This window comes from Castor canadensis, chromosome 7 (assembly GCF_047511655.1).
Source record: "Castor canadensis chromosome 7, mCasCan1.hap1v2, whole genome shotgun sequence".
NCBI classification, from domain to species: domain Eukaryota; kingdom Metazoa; phylum Chordata; class Mammalia; order Rodentia; family Castoridae; genus Castor; species Castor canadensis.
Window position 1 is genome coordinate 52,284,042 of NC_133392.1, and position 22,385 is coordinate 52,306,426.

Here is a 22,385-nt window from a genome sequence, read left to right on the forward strand (position 1 = left end):
TTTTGGGAAGCCATGTAGTACAGTAGAAAAGAGATAAGGATTTTGAGTTGCAGTTACATGGTGAGAATCCCAAGGAGTTTGGCATTTATCTTGTAGAGGACAGGAGGCTTTGAAAGGTTTAGCTTCTCCAGGTCAGGTCCTTCCTTACTTAGCCTGCTGGCAAGGTGTCTCATTTATGCTTGAGACGTGGCCAGGGTATCAGTGTGAATAGCCTATTGCCACCTTCCTGGCCAGGCTGAGGGATGCCTCCTACATAACCTCACTTACCCAGAAAAGAAGAAAGGTTTGCAGGGCCCAACCTCTAGCTTCAGTTCACTCTGGACACTCAGGCCATACCTTGGCGTTTTCCCAAAATGAGCTTAGCTTTCTGGCCTACGTTATCAGTGCCTCACACCCTTGGTACTCAAAGTCTGGTCCGTGGATTAGCAGTGTCTGCATTGCCTTGTGAGAAATGCAGTCTTTGACTCCATTCTGCATTTAGCAAGATTCCAAGGTGATAAGTGTATACAAGAAAGCCTGAGAAGCACTGCCTTACATAACACTCTGATGGGCACCTTTCAGGCTAGGAAAAGGAACTCAAATAATAAATTAAACAAATGCTTACAAGCAATGTTCTGAGCCTCTTTCAAATATTAACTCTTCAAACAAGCCACCAGACACATCACTGAGTATTTCTCTTGCGTTAGCGCTGTGTCAGGGCCATCTCGCAGTGTCCAGGAGGATGATCGCTGTCCCTGTCATGTGTAGCCCCTACACCCATCTGGCCAGCTGGGTGGTGACTGCAGTCTCTTTGTGAGGTTTGGTTAAAAGCAAAGCCTTATGGGGGGGATTTGCATGTGAGGTAACCCTCTTTCTGGATATCCCTTTTGAAGCATCTTTGGAAGTTTTCTGGGTTCTAACAGTGGCTGCATTCCAGAAATGAGGTTAATAGTTTGACTACCTCCTTCTCTCGAACTACTCTTTATTTTATTTTAATTTTTTTGGCAGTACTGGGGCTTGAGCTCAGGGCCTTCACTTTGAGCCACTCCATCAGCACTATTTTTGTGAATGGTTCTTCAAGATAGGGTCTTGCAAACTATTTGCCTGGGCTGGCTTCGACTGCCATCCTCCTGATCTCTGCTTCCTGAGTAGCTAGGATTGTAAGTGTGAGCCACCAGCACCTGGCTTCTAACTACTATTTAAATTTGAGAAGGGGAGAAAAGAACTAATTTAAACCATAGTCAAAACTAGGCAGTGAGTCTCTTGATAGGAAAACCTGAGAAGGTCCCTCAAGCACCATAACTTAAGAGTGTGGGAATTTTGCTGTACAAGGCAGTGGCTTAGAGCTTGAACTCTGGCTTCCTAGGTTTAAGTCCAAATACTCTACTTGCCAGTTGAATGGACCTTGAACAAATTATGTAACTTAACTATACCTCTGTGTTCCCATCTGTAAGTGGGGGATATAAAGAACCTACCTCACCTACCTACCTATTCTACCTGTGTGGTAAGAATTAAATGAACTAACATGTGTAATGTACTTAGAAGTACTCAGTTTTATCTATCATTGTGCTTCTTTCCCAAGACAGACTTAACTTCTTCTTTATCCTGACAGACCCAGAAAGCTCTGCTACCCAGGAGGGCCAGAACTAAACTGGGGAATTCCAGAGTGACTCAAAAAATTGAGGAGAGGTTTGGCAGATGTTGTAAGGTAGAGAGGAATTAAAGGCTATATTCATTTTCTATTGTTGTTATAATAAGTGACCACAATTGAGTATTTTGAAACAACACAAATGTATAATGTTATAATTTGGAGATCTGTAGTCTGAAATGGGGTCCACTTGGCTAAAATTAAGGTGTCAGTGGGGCTGAGTTACTTCTGGAGGCTCTAGGGTAGAATACATTTCTTTGAGTTTTCCATCTTCTAGAGACTGCCTGCATTCCTTGGCTTCTGGCCCCCACCTCAATCTTCAGCAGCTCCACATCTATAAATCACTCTGCTCTCTGCTTTGGTAGTAAGCTCTTTTTCTCTGACTCTTACTCCTTTGCCTCCCTCTTACACCTGTAAGGACCCTGGTGATTACAGAGGGCCCACTTTGATAATCAAGGATCACCTCTCAGTCTCACGATTCGGGAATTAATCACAGCTGTCCAATCTCTTTTCCCATGAAAATGAAAAAAAAATGACAGGTTCTGGGGATCAGGATGTGGGCATTCTGTGGAGTGGGGCATTACTTTGTCTACTATAAGTGTCAAAGAAATTCTGTAGCAGTTGCTTTACCAAGTAAATAAAGAAAGCCCTTTTAATTCTCAGAAGAGGTTAGCAAGAAATTCTTGATAATTAGAGGACATGACTATTATTATGCATTTATTTGTGCCAAACTCTCCTATGCGTTCTTCCATGGTTTTACCATTAAGTGTATCTACTAGCCCATTTTATAAATGTGGAAACAGAGGTTGGGAGAGATCAGGTGTGAGCTCTGCTGCAGTAGCGCCAGTGTCCTGTTGCAAAGCCCATCCCCTTCCCACTACATTCTGCACTGTATGCACAGTAAATAGAGCTCAGGAGACATGCCCATTTTGACAGCTTAGTGCCCTCAATGGAATCCATTTTTTACAAATATTGCTTGATTATTTTTATAGTTGGGAGCTGGCCAGAGCAAACCTCATCAGTAGCCTTTGGAGTCTCACTTGCTCAATATGGGGGAAGGCTGTGGGGGCACCTGGGTTCCTCTTAGGCTTCATCTCAAGGTTTCCAAAGTAATGTGCCCAGAAACCCAATGCCCTGCACTGCCTGGCCTAGTTTGATGGCCAGCCCAGGGTAGAATCATTTCAGATAAGTAAATGAAAGCATCTCAAAGTGTGCAAACCATTCTACAAAATCAATTCTGCACCTGTGGCAGCAAAACTTTGGGCATTAAGAAAAATTGGAAGAAGTCATGAATAATGGAGATCACACTAAATGGCAGAGGAGAGAGAAACATGGTCTGGTGAAAGTGCTGTTTTGTTATCACAGCCCTCTGAAGTGGAACATTCAATAATACAAAAAAAAAAAAAAAAAAAAAAATCTGGGAAAGCCACTTCCCATTAGGATTCCAAACAGGGCAGGAGCCCTAGAGGTGACTGTGATGGAGGTGTTCTTGTACCAGCAGGGGGCAGTGCTCACTCCATAAAAACCATGAACTCTCTCTAGGACTGGCTTCTACAGGATAGGATCTCAGTGAAAAAATGGGCTTGCAGGGAAATGATAGAGAAGCAATCTTCTGGTTAATATGAAAAAAGAGCTTTCTAGCAAGCAGTGCTGCCCCAAAAGTGGAATGGCCCAACATAGAGAACAGAGAGCTCTCCATCTCTAGAATTATTTAAGGAGAGACTGCGTAGAGATCTGTTAGGAAGTCCAGGGGTTTCTATTTAACATTAGAATCACCCCAGGAACTTTTGTAAATTACAAATTTTCCAAATCAGAGCCATTGGTGAGAGAGGCAGCTCAGGAGTCTATGTTTTTAAAACTGCCCATGAAATTCTGATGACCAGCCCATTTGGAGACCCAGCTACACTTAAAACAGATTTGCAACTCCTACCAGGCTTCCCTAGCTTATGGCATTCAAAGGATACCCGTTAGCTTTTAGGTACATTGGTTTGTTCTACCTGTGGATGTCTCCCAGGTTACCATTAAGTGTCCCCAGGTTTTTCACATATATTCAAATCAGTCCTCTTATGTTTTTTGAATCACCCTGCTTGTTGATGTCACTGCCTCCAAGTAGCTTGAGGAAGACGCCTCATAGTCATCACTGCTGATGGTTTATCCATGATTGTGTGGTGAGTGTCAAATGCTTCTTGTGTCACATGCTCTGTAGTCACAAAGAATGGGAAGAAGGAAGTAGGGCTCTGGTAAGTGTTTATTTAATCATTAGCTCTCCAGGAGAAAAGAAAAAGGCTCTGATTTGTAGTGTTTTTTAAATTCCCATCGTATAAATATTCCTATCATGACTGATTTCAAGCTTTTAACTTGATATCAACTGGCTTGAAAAATTCCTGGAAATTTAACACTTAGTGCTCTGGTGGGAGGAGGAGGGAAGTTTTCTGTCATTCAGGGGCCCTACTGCTTATGATAAGAGTCCATTATGAAGGCAGCTACTTCGTTTCTACTTGTGGTATCCTCTTCCATAGGACACTAGACTAATGTTCTTGGGGTAGGCTGGGGAATTACATGCTCCCCTACTTGTTTCTCAGACAATGATTCCTGACTCCAAGCATCTGAACACAAACTCACCATTTCAGGAGGGACCTTCCTATGGGTATATCACTTGTGCATATAGATGTCTGGTAGAGCCTCCCAATCCTCCCTCCAATCTCAAGTTAAGTATAGCTTGGTCCCTAAGGTGGTTGATCATCAGAACTTCATGGACAACTTAAAAAATATAGACTCCTGGGATGTCCATTCCTCCCGTGACTCTAATTTATAAAATCTATAATTTTCAAAAGTTCCTTGGGTGATTCTAATATTGAAACATTTTGAGGGAGTCATTGCTGCTTTGGAAAGAAGGTTAGTTAGAGAGCATAACCTTTAATGGTGTTTCCAGAAGAGTTGAAATCATCAAGTTCTGGCATTATCTGCTTCCCAATGAGTCCTAAGGAGAAGAGCAGTGACTCCTAGGGCTGTGACTGGACCTTCTTTCTGCCTGCAGCAGGGCAGGCTTAGAAAATCAATAGTCAACATAGCAGTTCTTGAGAGAGCTGTTAAGCAGGATGGTGACGGCTGCCTAAATTACATAACTCTGAGCTGCCTTGATGACCATCAACCCTGCCAGTGGGCTGTGGCTGAACTATCCTCAGGCTCTGCTTACTCTGGCCTCCTCCCCATTCTTTCTTCCCAAGTCTTACTCTTGGATCCCTGTTGCAAAGCTTGCTACTCAGAGGCAGGCCTTGGGTGGTAGATTTCCCCAAAGGGCAGAGGAATTGTCTTCTAAGTCTGGCCCAAGAGAAAATGACCTCAGAGTCAGATAAAAGAACTAAGGGAAGAGAGGAAGCTCTTGTGAAATCTCACTGATATCGTCAGTCACCTTTGAATAAAAGTGGATCAACCTGTTTTGTTTTGTTTTGCTTTGCTACTCATAATTCATGTAGAATGTTATAGAAATGAAACCAATGAGGGACAGTCATATGAACCAAAAAGCAAATGTTCTTGGGTGAAGGAGTTTGGATGTGTCCTAGGGAGATGCTTTCTGCCAGGTGGCATCAAACTAACCCCACTGTGTTTATTCTGGGAAGGATAAGTAGAGTGGACAAAAAGATGGATTTCCCAGCTCTTGGGCCTGTTCCCAGTACTGCTGTCCCTCCTCTCTCTGCATCCCCCACCCACAGCGTGAATCACATGGCTCTCAGAACTGAGCAAAGGGAGACTTAAGTGGTCTATATTAATTTCCTTCCAACAGTGTAGGCCTATGGTTCCTTTTTTTTTTTTTTTGGTGGTGGTGGTACTGGGGCCTATGGTTCCTTGTGATGGAACTATCATTGCTGGGAGCTGTAGACTCTGTGTTACTTCTGCCTTGTGGTCCAGGGAATTTGATTGAATGATTGGACCTTCACCTCCAGTTTTAACTCATCATCCAAAAATCATGATGCTGAACACAGTTCCCCACAGTGCCTCTGTCACAATGCCCCAAGTGAAAACCTTAGTGCCTGCTGTTAGCAATGAGATTTACAACAGCAGTGTTGTAAACAGGAAGAAGGTGCTGAATGGAGCCTGGTAACACTCTCTCTCTCTTGCCATCTGTCTCAGTGATGTAGATCCCCTGTCTCTCTGCCTCTGATCCTCCCTCCTCTGAATTCCCAGCATGTTCTGTGCCCTACATGGTCATATCTATCACCTAGGATTTCCTGCTGGGCTCACCCTGATGCCTCCTGAAAGATTTGTGGTAAGTCTCCAGAACTGCTAAGGTCTTTCCATCCTCCCAATTTCTGCATTTGTTGCCAAGACTCATGAGTGCAGGGAGTAGTTTCTCTGTTGTAATCTCTCCAAAAGACCTGTCTTTTAAACAAGGGTTAGTGAATACCTATCTGCATCGAGCTGGCTTGTGCCTCTCCAGAGAGCAAAGATGAGGCTACAGAGCCCACGTAGACCAGACTCAGTGTTCATCCACAACCTATAACTGCAGATTACAACACTGGTGAACTTTGGACGACTCCAGAATCCATCATAGGGTAAACTTTAGCCAACTAGTGAAGTGGAAATGTGATGCACATTTCATTAAAAGGACTCTGAAACCTAATGCTGAAGCTCTGTGTATGTACTGATAAAAGGGCTTTGTGGGCGTGAAAGACAGTTTGCAGATATGGGCCCAAGCAGAAAACAGGAGGGTTATCAGTAGTCAGAGGGAATTAGGGTGGCTAGCATTCAGAAATACCTGAGGGTGATGACGTAAGTCAAGAAACCAACCTTGGACTCAATAGCTCCAAAGTAACTCTATATGACCTAGAACAAGAAAGTCACTTATATTCTTTAAACCTCAGGGTCCTCACGAGTAAATCTAGGGTGCAAATGAAACAGTAAATAAGTCCTGAAGTGAGTTCCAGTGCCTGCTTTGGTAGCAGTTGTGTAAACTTGGTAAGTTTTTTAGCCTCTGCCTTCTCAAATAAGAAGCTGCCAAGCAGAGTATATATGGGTTGTTTTTTGTTTTTCAGACAGGCTGAGTTTCCAGTCCTATCTTGGCCACTTATTAACATTGTGACTTTGGATAAATAACATCTCCTCACTCCTCGGCCATGGTAGCACAAGGGCTTTCCTTGATAGGATCATTGTGAGAACAGTCAGGCTCACAGTGAGTGAGAAATAAAAGCTGCTGTATGATTAAAAAGTTGGCTAATCATCCCTTCCCACTTCCAAGTCCTAACTGGTCGAAGAGCAGACAAACTGCAATCAAGGTTTCACATCTATGTGTTGTCAAGTGCCCAATAATTCTGGTTTCTAGGATTCACTGGTGAAGGTAGCTGGGAGAGCTTGGCTACCACTGTGGGCGAAATGAGGGCCTCCTTCTGCTTTGGACTCTGAGTATATGGTTGGTTTCGGGGAGGGTAGGAAATAGCTTGCATCTCCCTTGCTGGCAGAGAAGAGAAAGCCCATAAGAGAATGGTTGCCTGAAGGTTGCCTCTTGATGTCTTGACCCAGAGAGGCCTGTCCCTTCCTATACTACCTCAAGACAGGGGAGGTGAAAACTGAGAAATCAGGTCCAGTGAGTATTGTGCTGTCACCAGTCATGTCAGCTGATGTTCCATAGGGGAGGAATGGGACGAAAGAGGGACTCTGGATAGTCATGCCAATATTCCACCATCCTGGACAGAGGAGTTATGAATTGCATGTTTATATTCCATCACTTCCCAGCTCATCTCCAATGCGAATAGTATTTGGAGATGGGGCCTTTGCAAGGTAATTAGGACATGAGGGTGGAGTCCTAATGATTGGCTTAATACCCTTATCAGAGACAGGAGAACTTGAGTCCTCTCTTATAAAAGTCAAGGACAGAGCCTCTGGAACTTTATAGTGCCAGATGCCCACAAATACACACAAGTTAGTGATTTCAACAAAAAGAAACAAGATGTTTATTTTTGGAAAGGTTATCCTGGGAAAAGGGAGTTTCTCTTCTTTCTTAACACTCCCTCTGGTTCTCACCACTGCCTTGATACCTAATTGGTACTCCTGCTCTTCCTTCCCCAGAACATCCTCTGCATACTCTTCTAGGCAACTTAGGGTCAGGGAGAAGGAGCAACCAAAGAGTGACTGGGGTGGCAGCCAGGCCAGAGGGCTGGCTCAAATGTTGAACAATGAGACTACTTTCAGAGGAGACATGGTGGAAGGCTGAGTGGCTGCTCCTTGTTCTGATGGTAAGATAGGCAAGCAAGTAGTGGTGGGGGTAATTATAGGATATCGAGACTCAGTTTCTATCTCTAAGCCAAGATGGCTGCTTCAGGCTGCTGCATGAGTGCTTTAGGCCTCTCTGGAGAAGATGCCCTATGAAGTGGGACATCCAAGGAAGAAGAGGACCACTGCTTGAAAGATTTATGGTCCTGATGCAGGTCCCTGGACTACACCATATTCATTTACACATTCATATCTCACTTATGCCTCCAGTACTACTTGTGAATGAAAAAATTGAGTTTCAAGGGACTATCATATGCTCCAGGCATGATGCTAGTAAGTGGTCAGAACCAGGATTTGAACCCAAGCCTGATTCCAAAAGCTTTTGTACCACCCACATTGCCTACCATTCCACTCCCACCCCCACCCTGAACTTGGATCAAATTCAGGTCCTGTGCATGCTAGGCAAGCACTCTATCACCAAGCTACATCCCCAGTCCAACCTCCCATCATTCTTAGGTGAGGAAAGGAAATACTTTAAATCCCATTAGTCATTAATACCTGTTCCAGTCACTACTGCTGGATAACAGACCACTACAAAACTTAGTGGCATAAAAACAACCATTCTATTATGCTCACTACTTCTCTGAACCAGGAATCTGAACAGGATGAAGCAGGGCCAGCTTGTCTGTACTCCACAACATTTTGGGCCTTATCAGGGAATAACTGAATGCCAGTGGGACCCGATGGCTTGAGTCATCTGCATGAATCAATGCTGCCATGTTGGCTGGTGAATACTGGTGTTCAGCTCAGGCCTCAGTGAAGTCATTGAGTCATTGAGTCATTGAGTCACCTCCATGAGGTCTCTCCATGTGGTGTCTTGCCTGGGCTCATTTGGACTTTTTTAGAGTATGACAGGTGGGTTCCAAAAGTGAGCATCCCCAGAAAAGAAGGTGAAAGTGCATGGGATCATTTTATCATTTTGATTTGACCGGGGGAGTCATGTAGTGTCACTTCTACTGTATTCTATTGCTTGAGGTAGTCAAAAAAGGCCTATGCTGGATCAAAGGGAAGCGGTATAAACTCTACAACTTGCTGGGAGTATCAAGGTCACCTGGTAAGAATAGCATGTGGAATGGGAACAGTGCTGCTGTTACGTGCCACAATACCTTGGAGTGAAGAGTTTGATGGTTACCTAGAGTGACTTTTGATTGCAAGAAGGGAAGAAAGGGAGATGGAGAGGCCTTGGGGATGCTCTATGCCCACAGGAGAAAAGGAGTCCCTGAGGTAGTGTCTGGGCTGAGAGCAAGGAAGAAAATTCTACCACCTTACTTCATTATTTGACATCTTTTGTCACATGAAATATTACTAGCAGAACTGCTGTCTGACCTTTCTTCCCAAATCCTGCATTAGCCCACACCCAAGCAGCAAAACTTCCAACATCTCACCTGGGTTTGAACCATGAAGATAGTTACCTCTCTAAGTATGACAGTCCACCGTTTTAGCAGCTTCAATGGTCTCAAGATTACCAGCCTCCTTGGTTGAGTTCCAGGTGTTTTCTTAATGATTCTCCCACGTGGGAAACAATCTCTTAATAAAAAGCCTTATCCTCTTATTGTCCTCACACAAACTCTCAGGGGAGAGACTTCTGAAGCTAATGGTCTTTGGTTCCATATAGGCTCAAAATAATCAAATATTTCTTCATAAACAGCAACAGTAGTAGCAACAACATTATTTCCAGAGGAGGAACCAGAAACTCTAAAAGTCAATATAAAATCTGGAAGGGCTGGGGCCAGGATGTCTATATTTGTAAAGTATACTGGGTCCTCTGTGATTTGTCTTGCATATTCTGCTGTTCCTTCCCTTGCTCATCTTTCTCTAGCCCAAAGTCCTCTTTACAAGCTTCTTCTATACAAGGTATGTTCATGTTGTGCTCTTTGCACATGATCTTCTCCAAGGAAGCCTTTGAATGCTCTTTTACCCAGTATTTACATGGCTCAATCCCCCACTTACCTCATTTGGAGAGACCTAGAGTCAACAACCCTACCTAGGTGTCAGAGAAGACATGGACCACATACGTGCAGGTAGGCACTTGCAGAAGATCCCAGCCTCTAGCTATTGCATCACCTCTGGCCTTTGGGTCTTAGCTGATATGGAGTAGAGATCAACTATCTGTGTCCTCTGCAAATACTGACTCACTTAATTCAAGTCTCTACTCAAACAATACGTCCCTGGAGAGGACATCTCTAAGTACCTGTGTCTAAGATAGTATTCTCAATCATTTTCTATCCTTTTCTTTTCATTTTTCATAGCTGTTATAGGATAAAAATACATATTCACTAGTTTTTATGGCATGCCCTCCTCACCATGGGATGTAAACTCCATAGGAATGTTGGTACTTAGAGAAGTGCCCAGTACCTATTAGGCTGCTGTTGCTATATTGATTTTTCTTTTCTTCTCTCTCTCTCTCTTTTTTTCAGTGCTGGTGATTGAACCCAGGGCCTTGCACATGCTAGGCAAGTACTCTACCACTGAGTTGTATCCCTGAGACTCAGTGCAATGAATATTTGTGGAATGAATAAACACTTGACAATTATGCTTCTAGCCCTTTTCCCCAGAATCATGTCAGATGCTGTTAAGCAATCTTGGCTCTCTTTGCCCTTGAATCTGAATGCTTTGGAATTGCTCACAACATAAGAATGCATTCCTGATTTGCACTAGCAGATGTGATAGAACCCATTTTCCACATCTGGTCTATAGCATTAATTTTGGTATGTTCATTTATTATCTTGCGGTTTTTATTTGGTGTGTACAACTACATACTAGATGCTCTCTTAAGCCAGAGACTAGGTCTGTTACTATTTTGAGCACATAAAAGTTCAAAAAGCCCTAGATGAATTGAAATGATTTGTGATAATTGTCAGATCAAGCCTTTGGCCAGAAAGGAGGAGGGCTGAATCAACATCTGACCTCTAGGCTTCCCAAGATAAGAGTAAATAACTGGCACCATGCTGTTCGAAGAGACTTCTAGGACTGAAGATGCTACCTTCTGGCAAAATATAGTGGATAAGAAAGTCAGTCCTGGTGCCAGAGATTTGGGATTATAGGCCATTCAGTATGAACATTTGTGGGATTTAAACACTTGGTGTTTTCTGCCTGTCTCACCACAAACTGTCTTCATTTACATCATCTGTCTACATATGGTGTGATCTTGGTGAAGAGGAATTTCTGTAGAGTAAGGCCGATAAACACGGGTCAAGCTTGGGAGTGAGGGAGAGGATGGGACAGGGGAAGTGATAGCTGTTATGAATTCTTCAGATGTAAAGATCAAAAGGACACTTATCAGGTGATCTGTTTTAGGAGAAACGAGACCTGGAATCATCTTTAGACCTAGATGGTCAGACATGATCTTCCTAGACTGGTCTGAAACTCATACTCCTCCTGCCTCCAGCTCCCAAGTGCTGGTATTACAGACATGTACCACTATACCTGGCACACAGAATGGAAGCATGTTTTCATGTCTATCTCCTGAGGGCTTTCTTCCTATCAAGTAGTTGTTTTTTGTTTTTTTTAAACTTAATGTATATTAGTTGTACAAAGAGGTTTCATTGTGATATTTCCATACATGCATACAGTGTACCCTGATCAAATTTACCCCCTCTATCCCTCCCTTTTTCCCTCTTCCCCACTTTCTTAAAACAATTTCAACTTTATACATATGTATAAAGTACTTTAACCATATTCACCCCGTCCCCTACCCTTTCCTTTCACTGTTCCCCTCCTGCTATTCACACTCCCAAACAGAACCTGGTCAGATTCTTGTCATTCATGTTTAAGGACTAAATTCTGTATGCAAGAGAGAACAGAGGATATTAGTCCTTCTCAGTCTGCCTTATTTTGCTTAACATTATTATCTCTAGTTCCATCCATTTTCCTGCAAATGACATACTAAGTATTTAAGACCGAAGTGCTATGTTCCAATTGGTGATGAATGGAGTCATTTCTGCTTCAGGACCTGCACAGTCAAGAAGAACATTCCCACTGAAGCTGAGAGAGAAATTCCATTTTTGGAAAGAACTAGTTTCAACATAGATAACCATCACACGTACAGACATCATTCACCCCTATTACCAATGTACCCATCACTCAGAAACAACCCAAACTATGAAACAATAAAAAGATCCCATGCCAGGATGAGTTCAGATGTTTACTTTCCCTACGCTCCCCAGAAAATTGCAAGAAGAGCTATGGATAAATAAAACCATTTTATTCCCCCACAAAAGTGAATAAAACAAGAAAAAAAATGATCCCAAGAGAGGTGCTGCCTTGTGCTACAACTGGCCAGGCTGGAGCGGAGTATTCTGTTGATTTAGTTAAAAATAGGAGTAAAATTTAGATTCCAGTACTCTGAGCAATAGCTTTTACTTTTTTCTTTTAAGTAATATTGTATGAAAATTAAAAATCAGGCAATAAGTCCCATGGAAATCAGGCAGTTGATATGGAAATATAAATTTAAATATCTACCTCAAATCTATTGATTGATTAATTTCTCCTGAACCATTTCTGTGCATGTGAGTATAGGGGAGTGGTGAGGGAGTTTCAGAATTGTGATCCTGGGCCCTTTTCCAGAAAGAAATTGTAGTAGGCCCACAAAATGCTGTATGGCAGACATTTGTCTAGGTTCACGAAAATCATTATAACGTTTGGTTTGTACGATTCAGGGAAAATTCAATGATGTCTTTTCAAATAAGGTCTTGTGTACATATTTGAGGGGGAAAACAAACGATTATTTGAGGTGCTGTAACTTTGAAAAATTAAGATGAAATTATCTTTTGATGTTCTCCAAACTGATTTGAGAAGTTTATCAATACAGCAACAAAGGCGAATGAAGTTTTTTTCACCCACATTTAATCATCAGCACACAATACTTGCATCAGTGTCTCATCTATCTTAGTCTGTTTTCTGTAGCCACAACAAAATTCCTGAGATTGGATAACTTATAAAAATAGAAGTGTTTTTGGTTCATAATTGTAGATCTGGGAAATCCAGGTGGCTTTATCTGCGAGGCCCTGGTACTTCTCCATCATGTGATGGAAAAACAGAGGGGCTGGGGTGTGTGTGTGTGTGTATGTGTGTGTGTGTGTGTGTTTGTTTGGAGGGAGGATGGAGACAAGACACTTAGGGAAGGTTTTCTGTATATAACTAAATGAGTTCAGAGACAGGGAAAACTGACTCCTTCTTAATGACCTGATCATCTCTTAAAGGCCCCACTTCCCAACACCACCACAATGGTAATCAAAGGGGCCATATTCAAACCATACCTCCATGAAATAGTCCAGGGTGCTTTCAAGATCTCAAAATAGAGGTCAGTGGGCAGATCAGTCTATGCTCTTCCCAGGTGTTCTTGAATATTTCTTGCTTTTTAGAATGCCCCTCTCCAGATTCTGTGTTCTTTCATTTGCCTTTAAGAGCCCACATTTGGGACTTTCATTGGAAGATTTCCTGCATGCTCTTGGAGGCAGTGCCTCAAAACTTCAACCCCAGAGGTCTTGAAAGTCCTAGTTTACACTTTTCCCTGCCTCATCACTATCTGAGCATCAGTGTCTTTTACCATCAGTGCAGGAACCTGAAAGACACCTCAGTGGTGGCATAGTCTGTACCCCTTGAAACCAGGTTGAGTAGGACTTCCTGAAACCCCACTTGGCTTTATCCTTCCCTATCTCTCCCTACCCCTCTTTACTGATCTTATCCAAGGGCATTTACTTTTTTTTTTTTTTTTCCCCCTGGTTATTTTATTTTATTTTATTTTTTCATTTTTCTTTTATTATTCATATGTGCATACAAGGCTTGGTTTATTTCTCCCCCCTGCCCCCACCCCCTCCCTTACCACCCACTCCACCCCCTCCCGCTCCCCCCCTCAATACCCAGCAGAAACTATTTTGCCCTTATCTCTAATTTTGTTGTAGAGAGAGTATAAGCAATAATAGGAAGGAACAAGGGGTTTTGCTGGTTGAGATAAGGATAGCTATACAGGGCATTGACTCACATTGATTTCCTGTGCATGGGTGTTACCTTCTAGGTTAATTCTTTTTCATCTAACCTTTTCTCTAGTTCCTGGTCTCCTTTTCCTATTGGCCTCAGTTGCTTTAAGGTATCTGCTTTAGTTTCTCTGCATTAAGGGCAACAAATGCTAGCTAGTTTTTTAGGTGTCTTACCTATCCTCACCCCTCCCTTGTGTGCTCTCGCTTTTATCATGTGCTCATAGTCCAATCCCCTTGTTGTGTTTGCCTCCAAGGGCATTTACTAATCACTTGTTTATGAATCATCATCTCAGGGTCTGCTTCTGAAGAACCCATTGCTCTCCCTTTAAATTAATGCTGTGAGAACTAAATGAGACAAGTGCTCACCAAGCACTTAGCATAGTGCTTGTCATAAAATATACTAGGAAATGATACATTTTGTTATCATAATTTTCCTATGAGTTTTCTGGACTCTAGTATAGAGTAGCATCAAGACTTGGAGCACTGGTTCGCCCAGTTGGGTGCAGTGAAGAAGAAACATTTGAATGGGATGGTGTATCACAATGTACCTGAGGTTTAACCATCTTGGTTATCTATGCAAATGCAAACAAATTACAAGCAAGAGTAACAAGCAGTAGAGAATTTGCTGGAGACATAGTCCACATTGATTTTTTTCTTGTTTAAGATTGGAGGGCTCATTTGTCTAAGAATTAAACATTCAGCTGTTTGGCCATTTACAATGACTTTTTTTTTTTTTTAAGAAATCACTCGGGTAGATAAAGTGAGGGGATAGCTTGGTTATGGTGGCAATAGGGTTCAGGTATGCTAGTGGGGGCAAGGTTGAGAGAAAAGTCAGTGGTCTGAAGCCTCTCCGTACAGGTGTGGTGTGCTGTGGTTTCCCGCCTGGGGAAGGAAACTAGGAGAAAGGAAAGCTTTATGTTCAAGAAGAAATTTATCTAGGACTTCTTAGATTGTTTGAACAGTGTGTAGAATTGATACTGCAAGTTGCTTTATCTTTAGATTTCATATGTGAAGTAACAAAAATTGGGAGGCAACTTTCAGTACATGTGCATAAGCTCACCAGAGAATTCCCCCCTGAGCGTCAAGGTATAATTGACAAATAAAATTATACATATTTACAGTGTAAATATTGATGTTTTAATAACTGTGTGCATTATGAAGTCTTTAAATCAAGCTATGGAATTTTTTTAAGACAGAAAACCAGAAGTCTTAGTATTCAAGGGGCTCTTTGGCTCTTGTCTTTCATGACAGTCAGACGACACAAAAACCCAAGGCCAGATGGGACAGAATAACTCAATCCCGTAGCTCACCACTTTCACCATTTGGAAAGCTTCTTGGAGACTTTGAGGTGTCTGGAAACTAAACTTAGTTTCTCCTCTTGCTGGTCAGAGGACAACTAGTCTCTGGGCTGTGTCAGAACCTGTCCGATTTCTTCTGACTTTGAAGTCTGCTGAATAGTATTGTCCTAATACTGGGGGTAGGGAAAGATTTTCATTACTGAGTTGAATGTTGCCACAGAGGTCCATTACCTTGGGAGGTTTTGATTCATGGTGTCTGGAGCATGACCTGGCATCTATTTTTAGGCCTTGTCCCCAGGGCATGCACAAGGAGGCTCACTATATGTCCTAGGCTGGGAGTTGATTAGGAGCGCTATCACAGGTACAACAGGCGGAAGTGTGCTGGATTCAGTCTATGGGACACTAAGCAGCCGGAGAAGGCCAAGGATGGGAAAACCAGTGTGGAGTCAGAAAAGCAGATAACAGAAGAAACTTGCTAGGTAATGCCCTTTGTGTAATGGTTATGCACATGAAACAAAACTGCATAGAAGGGTGTTCACATGCTTAAAGACATATATTGAACATGATACAGGAATGGATATTAAAGAAGAAGAAAACAAAAGAGCCTTGCATTGACCCAGGAAGACAATGTACTAACTCATGAGGAGCATGACTGCTATAGTTTGAATGTGTCCCCCCAAATTTCATGTGTTGGAAACTTAATCTCCAATTCACATGGTTTTTGAAATGGGGCCTTTGGAAGAAAATTAGGTAAGGTTGAGTAGGGCCTCCATGATAACAATGGTGGCTCTATAAGAAGAGGATGAAAGACCTGAGCTGTTACATGCTTGCTGTGTCTTGCCATGTGATGTCCTCCACCACACTATGATGCAACAGGAGGCCCTCACCAGATGCCACACAGGTGTGGTACCATGCTCTTAGACTTCCCAGGCTCCAGAGTCAAGAACCAGATAAACTCACATTCTTTGTAAGTCTCCCAGTCTATGGTATCCAGTTACAGCAACTAAAACCAAACTAAGACAATAGTTAACTGTACTTTTTGTATCCAATCTTCAAGAAAAGTAAGTAAAAAAAAAAAAGTGTTTCAATGAATAAGAGACTCAGCTTGTTCTTTTGATGATCCAACTTTATTTACCAGCGCAATAGAGGCACACTGAAGGGACAACTTCCCTTAGAAAGTGTCATCCATGGTCCCACCACTGGCTCCTCCTTTAATCTTTTTTTTTTTTTAAGACAAGGCTTTGCTATGTAGCCAAGGCTTGCTTTTGAATTCTCAGTCTTCCTGCTTCAGCCTCCCAGGTGCTGGAATTATAGCTGTGAATCACATGCCCTGCCCTTTGCACAACTTTTTTTTTTTTTTTTGGAATATTGTTGATTAAAAAAAAATTTTTTATTATTCATATGTGCATACAATGCTTGGGTCATTTCTCCCCCCTGCTCCCACCCCCTCCCTTACCACCCACCCCAACCCCTTCCTCTCCCCGCCACCCCCTCGATACCCGGCAGAAACTATTTTGCCCTTATCTCTAATTTTGTTGAAGAGAGAGTATAAGCAATAATAGGAAGGAACAAGGGTTTTTGCTGGTTGAGATAAGGATAGCTATACAGGGCATTGACTCACATTGATTTCCTGTGCATGTGTGTTACCTTCTAGGTTAATTCTTCTTGATCTAACCTTTTCTCTAGTTCCTGGTCCCCTTCTCCTGTTGGCCTCAGTTGCTTTTATTTTCTGATTCTTTAATCACTTTCATAAAGCACTAATCAACAGTATTGGAACTTGGTTGAAGAGACCGGCAACAGAGGCCATCTTGTTTGATTCTGTAACATGCACAGCTGACTTCTCTTCGGTTTCTTGCCTCGTTTTAAAACATGCTAAGTATATAGGTTCACCTTCATTTTTGTTTAGCTTCTGTTACTGAGTATTTACTATGGGCAAAATATTGTGCTAAAAACTTTACCTAAATCATACTACTTAATTTGCACCAGAGACTGAATGAAACCTTAGATAAGCAAAGCATAGAGAGGTGTGTGCCTTTTCACAGAACAGATAACCCTAACATTTCATGAGTGTACTACTCTGATTAGGACCACCATGAATCATCAAAAGCATATTGAGAGGACATAAAATATGTCCAAACTTTGGTTTGTATCCTTTGATATGTTATTACCTTTCTTGTCTTGGGATTAAGAACATATTCAGCCTTATTACTCTTTCCATGGGCCACATATAGGTGGCTCTCATTTCATCTAGACTCTCATGGAAATCTGTGAAACGAAGATGTTCTGTTCTGTAGAAAGAGTGAGCAATAGGAGTGAGTTTCTAGTCAGTTACTTTGTGTCTACTGTTTATAGCACGTTCATGCCTGTGGATGTGCAACCACACGAGAGATTGGCTCCCACCCAATAATTATTTATAAATCATATCCATATATTTTAGATAAGAATCTGTAAGTATCTAACAGATGAATGCCTGTACCTTAACCCAGTAGAAACACCATTTATCTAAATGTCCTAAGTAACAATACCCAGTGTAGAGGCTCTGCCAGCAAAGGGTAGAATATTCCACTTATAGTCCAGCGAAATAGCATTGCTTCATCCTGCAAATGCCTCTACTTCTAAGTCTAAATCTTTCATGTAGCATATGTTACTTGCCTTTTAATTGCAAATTCAAGACAATTTTCATCAGGAAATCAATTAAGTCCCTACATACATCAATTCGCACTTGGGAAGAGAATGCATCTGTGGCTCAGTGTGCTTAATTCAACTTCCATGGCTTTGGCCAAACCGTGACTAAGGGCTCTTCTCCCTTATTCACTCTTTCTTTTTAAAGTTGCCTTTAGCTTTTCTTCTGTTATGCTGCTTCTTGATTACTCACAATTACAAATACATGTACAACACAAACTCATTCTAACTTTTCCCTTCACACTTTAATGCAATGGTCACATTCTTCCAGAAAAGAGCGGTCATTGCTGCTGGTCTATCAGTCTCCAATTAGGAGATGTATATATGTCTTGAATATACAATTCTAGAAAAAGGCTGGTAAGTCATGTTGCAGATAAGCCTTCATTTCAGAAATGCTACATTCACAAAAGTTTCCAAGTTCAGGATTCACTGTTTTCCCCTATGACTGGTACAACTCATTCTATTTAGCTAATGTCACAGTGATAAAAAATTGAGTTTTGATAACTGATATACCATATAAGAGAAGCAAATGTGAAAAAAAGTCTTTGAAACATTGGACTTTTGCATTTGAGTATGGAAAATGAAAATGTTTTTGTTCCATCAGGACCAGTGAGATTTGTGGCTCCCCAAATGCCCATATAGGGATATTGAAATCCCTGAAGGTTGACCAGGCCCTTAGGAGAGACTTAAAACAGACTTACTACAGGTAAGATTCCACTGGCAAGAGGTGCCATTATTGAGACGAGTCACATTTAAAAGGTGTGAGAATGTACTAGAAAGCTCATTGTCTTCTTTCTATGGTTATTTCTTGTAGTGGTCAACACCTTACCATGGAGTTACAGAGAATTTGTCTCTCGGAAAAGCCCTTCTGTGAGATCTCATGAAACACCTTTCTTCCCTTTAAGTTTGGGTAGACATTACATCACCTTGACGCCCAGAAATTGTTTAGATTTTTCCAAAGTCTCTCTCAGACTGCTTCTAAAGGAAATAAATCCTCATAAGCCCTCCAAATCCAGACCTTTCACTTAATTGTAAGCAAAACTGTCCAAACCCAGATTGTAATCATTCCTCTAGGATAATGATGTCATTCCCCCCACCCTACCCCAAGGCTGCACCATGTCAAGTGACATAATTGTACTACCCAGAAGCCAGATACTTCATTTAAATCATGGCATTGGAATCTCTGCTGACAACACTGAAAACAAAGATGACAATCATTAAAGCCCCTATAATCCAGCACCTTTAAGTGTTGATAGTGTTTTTTTGTTTATTTGTTTTTTGGCAGTACTGGGGTTTGAATTCAGGACCTCATGCTTGCTAGGCAGGCAGTCTACCCCTTCAGCTACTCTTCCAGCCTTTCACTGTGTTGGATATTTTTGAGCTAGAGCCTCTCCAACTATTTCCTAGGGTTGGCCTAAAACTGTAGTCCTCCTGATCTCTGCCTCCAAGTAGCTAGGATTACAGGTATGAGCCACTGGCAGTCAGCTTAAGTGTTGATAGTTTTTAAAAAGCTATTAAATTATTCACATGATATGATTTGCGTCTGTGAAACAAAACTGGAGACTTTTTTTATAGTTAAACAATTTTATTGGCTTTTTGTGAAATAAAAAACATGAAACAAACCACCATGGTTAAAGGCCATAATCAGCATCGACCAAATGAGTGCCACTTGGTTACAGTAGCTGCTAACAACACAAGTGGATATTATTGCTTATACCCCGTGCGTTGTCATGTCCACAACGTTTTGGCAAGATTACAATCAAATGGGAGCTTTGGTTGTATAAATTCAACTATGACTACTCATTGAAAACTCAACCTCTATCATTTTAAGATGGGATACATGCCAATTCTCACTGAGTCTTGACATTTACCCTCTCATTCTGTCTTGTCCTATTAATGATTTACAACCCTATTAAAAAATTGAGGTGGGTGCAGTCGTCACTGTTCCTATTCTATGCCCCCTCTTTTCTATGAGAGGGTGATGCATTTCTGGACTTCTCTAAGCTCTTATATCTGGTGTGCTTCCACTTCCAGGAACAAATGACCACCTGTAATATAGATATTTTCAAATGCACATGGCATTTGAAACTGTGTGCCTTTTCTATTTTTTTTTGAAAAGCTAGAAAACAAAAATAAAAACAACAGCCCTTAGCATCAGTAAGTTGACCTCCCAACAGGATGAGCCCCAGTGCCCACCACACAATATCCCATTGGCAGGTACGGAGCTCTGCCCTTTATAATGCTCTGTGTGTGTATGTGTGTGTGTGTACGTGTGTGTGTGTGTGTATATGTGTGTTTGTGTGTACGTGTGTGTGTGTGTATGTATGTGTGTGTGTGTGTGTACGTGTGTGTGTGTGTGTGTGTGTGTGTGCTGTAACATTTTAATGTACAGAGAAGCAATGATTTGACTGCCTCTCATCAGCTCCCCTGCTCTACACTTTCTGCTTTAACACTGAAAACTCAGAAGGACAAAGGGTCAGTACTAATTCGCAATAGCACCATTTCCTAGACTCTTGAGATCAGATTCCTTTCTGTGTTGGAGGAGGCAGGGACCCAGCCTCCAGCTTTGTGCTTTCACAGGCCCTGATGGATTTCACAGGAGTGGGGGATCTGCTTTAGCCTCCTTCTGCAGTGACATGAATTTTCCCTGGGAAGAGTTAAAAATATGTGTCATACAAAGTGAAGTTGGCCACAGGTGAGAGACCTGAGGAAGCCCGTTTCTGGTGGTAAGAGGAGACCAACCTGTAGATGGTGGGACGAGTCCAGAGACCTTATCCCTTACTCATTTAAATTCAAGTCAGTGGAGAGTCTACATGCAGAAGCATGGAAAGATCAAGGAACACAGAGGGACACAGACCTACTACAGCAATCCAAACACCAGTGTTCTAATGTATTGTACGTATTCAGGTCCCCCGGTGAGTTTGCCCTGGATAATGCTGGGATTTAATAAGCCCTTCTAATGAGTATAAAGATTATCCTCTTGAATGTAGATATTTCAAACAACAGAGTATTTGATACCACTATATTTTACATGGCACATATAAACCATATAATCACTAACACTTACACAGCAAACATTGTAAATACACATTCTTGGAGTCGGGTTGGTAATTATACCAATGTTATTCAGCAGAACAAAGATGAAGCACTTTCAGCTTGCACTTTGGGGGATTTCAGTCCAACCCTTTACTTCACAACAAAAGGATAACCCTCTAATTATGTAATTATGCTTGGCATGGGCCAAGACACTCACAGGGCAACTTCATGGTCAATTTGTGGCCTGTAAAATAAAGTAATACACAGTATTTTTATTTCAACAAAATACAAGAGACCATATAAAAATAGTTTCCAATTTGGAATCTGAAACATGAAAGCTGAATTTTTTTTTTCTTTGTATAAAAAGAAACAAAATAACAGACTAAAATTTTTTAAGCCTCCTAACAAAAAAATATATGTATCAGTTTAAGGAATGCAGTGAGAATCAGCTTCCCTTTTTGTCCAGGCTGTCGATGGTGAGCTTGTGCTTAGATCCTAAAGAAGATAAATGCACAAAAGTGGAGCAAGGTCAGTGCCTGTAACCTGAACTACACCGTATCTCTAATAAGAAGACTAATTTTACAGTAGTGCTTTTAAAAGTGGTATATCAAATTACTGACGGGTCTTCTCTCTTCTTCTTTCAGGCGACTGCTGGAGATGAATTCCAGAAGCACCACTTGCGTCTTGAGTGATGTTTGTTTAGTGCAATATCTTCCTTTTCCCGCTCCCTTTTCACACGCTGGTAGTGGTCTTCCTCCTTCAAGTACCACACTGGGGGCCAGCGATGCCGCTCAAAGTACTCCTGGTTTTCTGGTGAGGGAAAGATGCTGATGGTAATTCCTGTTCTGTGTGCTAGGCCTCATGCTCCATGCTTCTCACATATTCTCTCAACAACCCCATGTAGCAGGGGGTGATGAGTAGAACCACTTGTAGACAGCGACACTCAAGTTTTGAGAGGTAGAATCTCTTGCCTATAAGTGATGCACCTGGGCAGAAAGACCTTGAACCATTTGGTTTCAGAGCCCAAGTCTGCTCCTAGTCATGCCTCTCTAGACCAGGGGAGCCAACAACCTCTGAACTCCAGCCCCCAACCTTCCCAAGCAAGACATTTTCCAAAGAGAAGGCCCAATGTGCAACTCCTTGGGTTACGTCACAGGAATGTGAGGCTGCTGGAGCAGTCACAAGGGATTCTCCATGAGCTGGCTGCTGAGCATGCGCCCTCCCAGGGTCACAGGAGGCAGATGCATTGGTCAGAGGGGAGGAGAACTGGACAAAAGGGACCCCGCACAGTCTCACCTGCAGATTTTGATTTGATTTCCTTGCGAAACTTGGAACAAACACTGTTGTAGTTGGTGCAGATATGATGCAAACACCAAGCAGCCAACTGGTTAGCATTGTGAAACTGCAGAAAAGTGACCAAAATGGGGGGTGGGTATCAGTATCTATTGTCTAAAATGAGTATATGAAGAAATTGGAGCCATTGCAAGAGTAAGGAGA

General features: G+C 42.0%; 1 protein-coding gene and 1 long non-coding RNA gene across 11 annotated transcripts in view; one reads left to right on the top strand and one right to left on the bottom strand.

The window, feature by feature from the left end:
- LOC109695113 (uncharacterized) overlaps positions 1-19,091 on the top strand; it is a 53,415-nt gene extending 34,324 nt beyond the window's left edge. The window contains exons 2-3 of the long non-coding RNA XR_012449711.1: positions 18,457-18,558; positions 18,667-19,091. This is a non-coding gene — a long non-coding RNA (uncharacterized lncRNA). The remainder of the gene's footprint in view (positions 1-18,456; positions 18,559-18,666) is intronic.
- Positions 19,092-20,184: 1,093 nt separating this feature from the next.
- The window catches only part of Rhobtb1 (Rho related BTB domain containing 1), a 127,147-nt gene continuing 124,946 nt past the window's right edge, over positions 20,185-22,385 (bottom strand). For all 10 annotated transcript variants that reach the window (XM_074078931.1, XM_074078926.1, XM_074078927.1 and 7 more), the window contains 2 exons: positions 22,185-22,290; positions 20,185-21,698 (listed from right to left, as the gene is read on the bottom strand). In XM_074078931.1, coding sequence (XP_073935032.1) covers positions 21,529-21,698; positions 22,185-22,290 — 276 coding nt within the window. In that variant the 3' untranslated portion in view covers positions 20,185-21,528. The remainder of the gene's footprint in view (positions 21,699-22,184; positions 22,291-22,385) is intronic.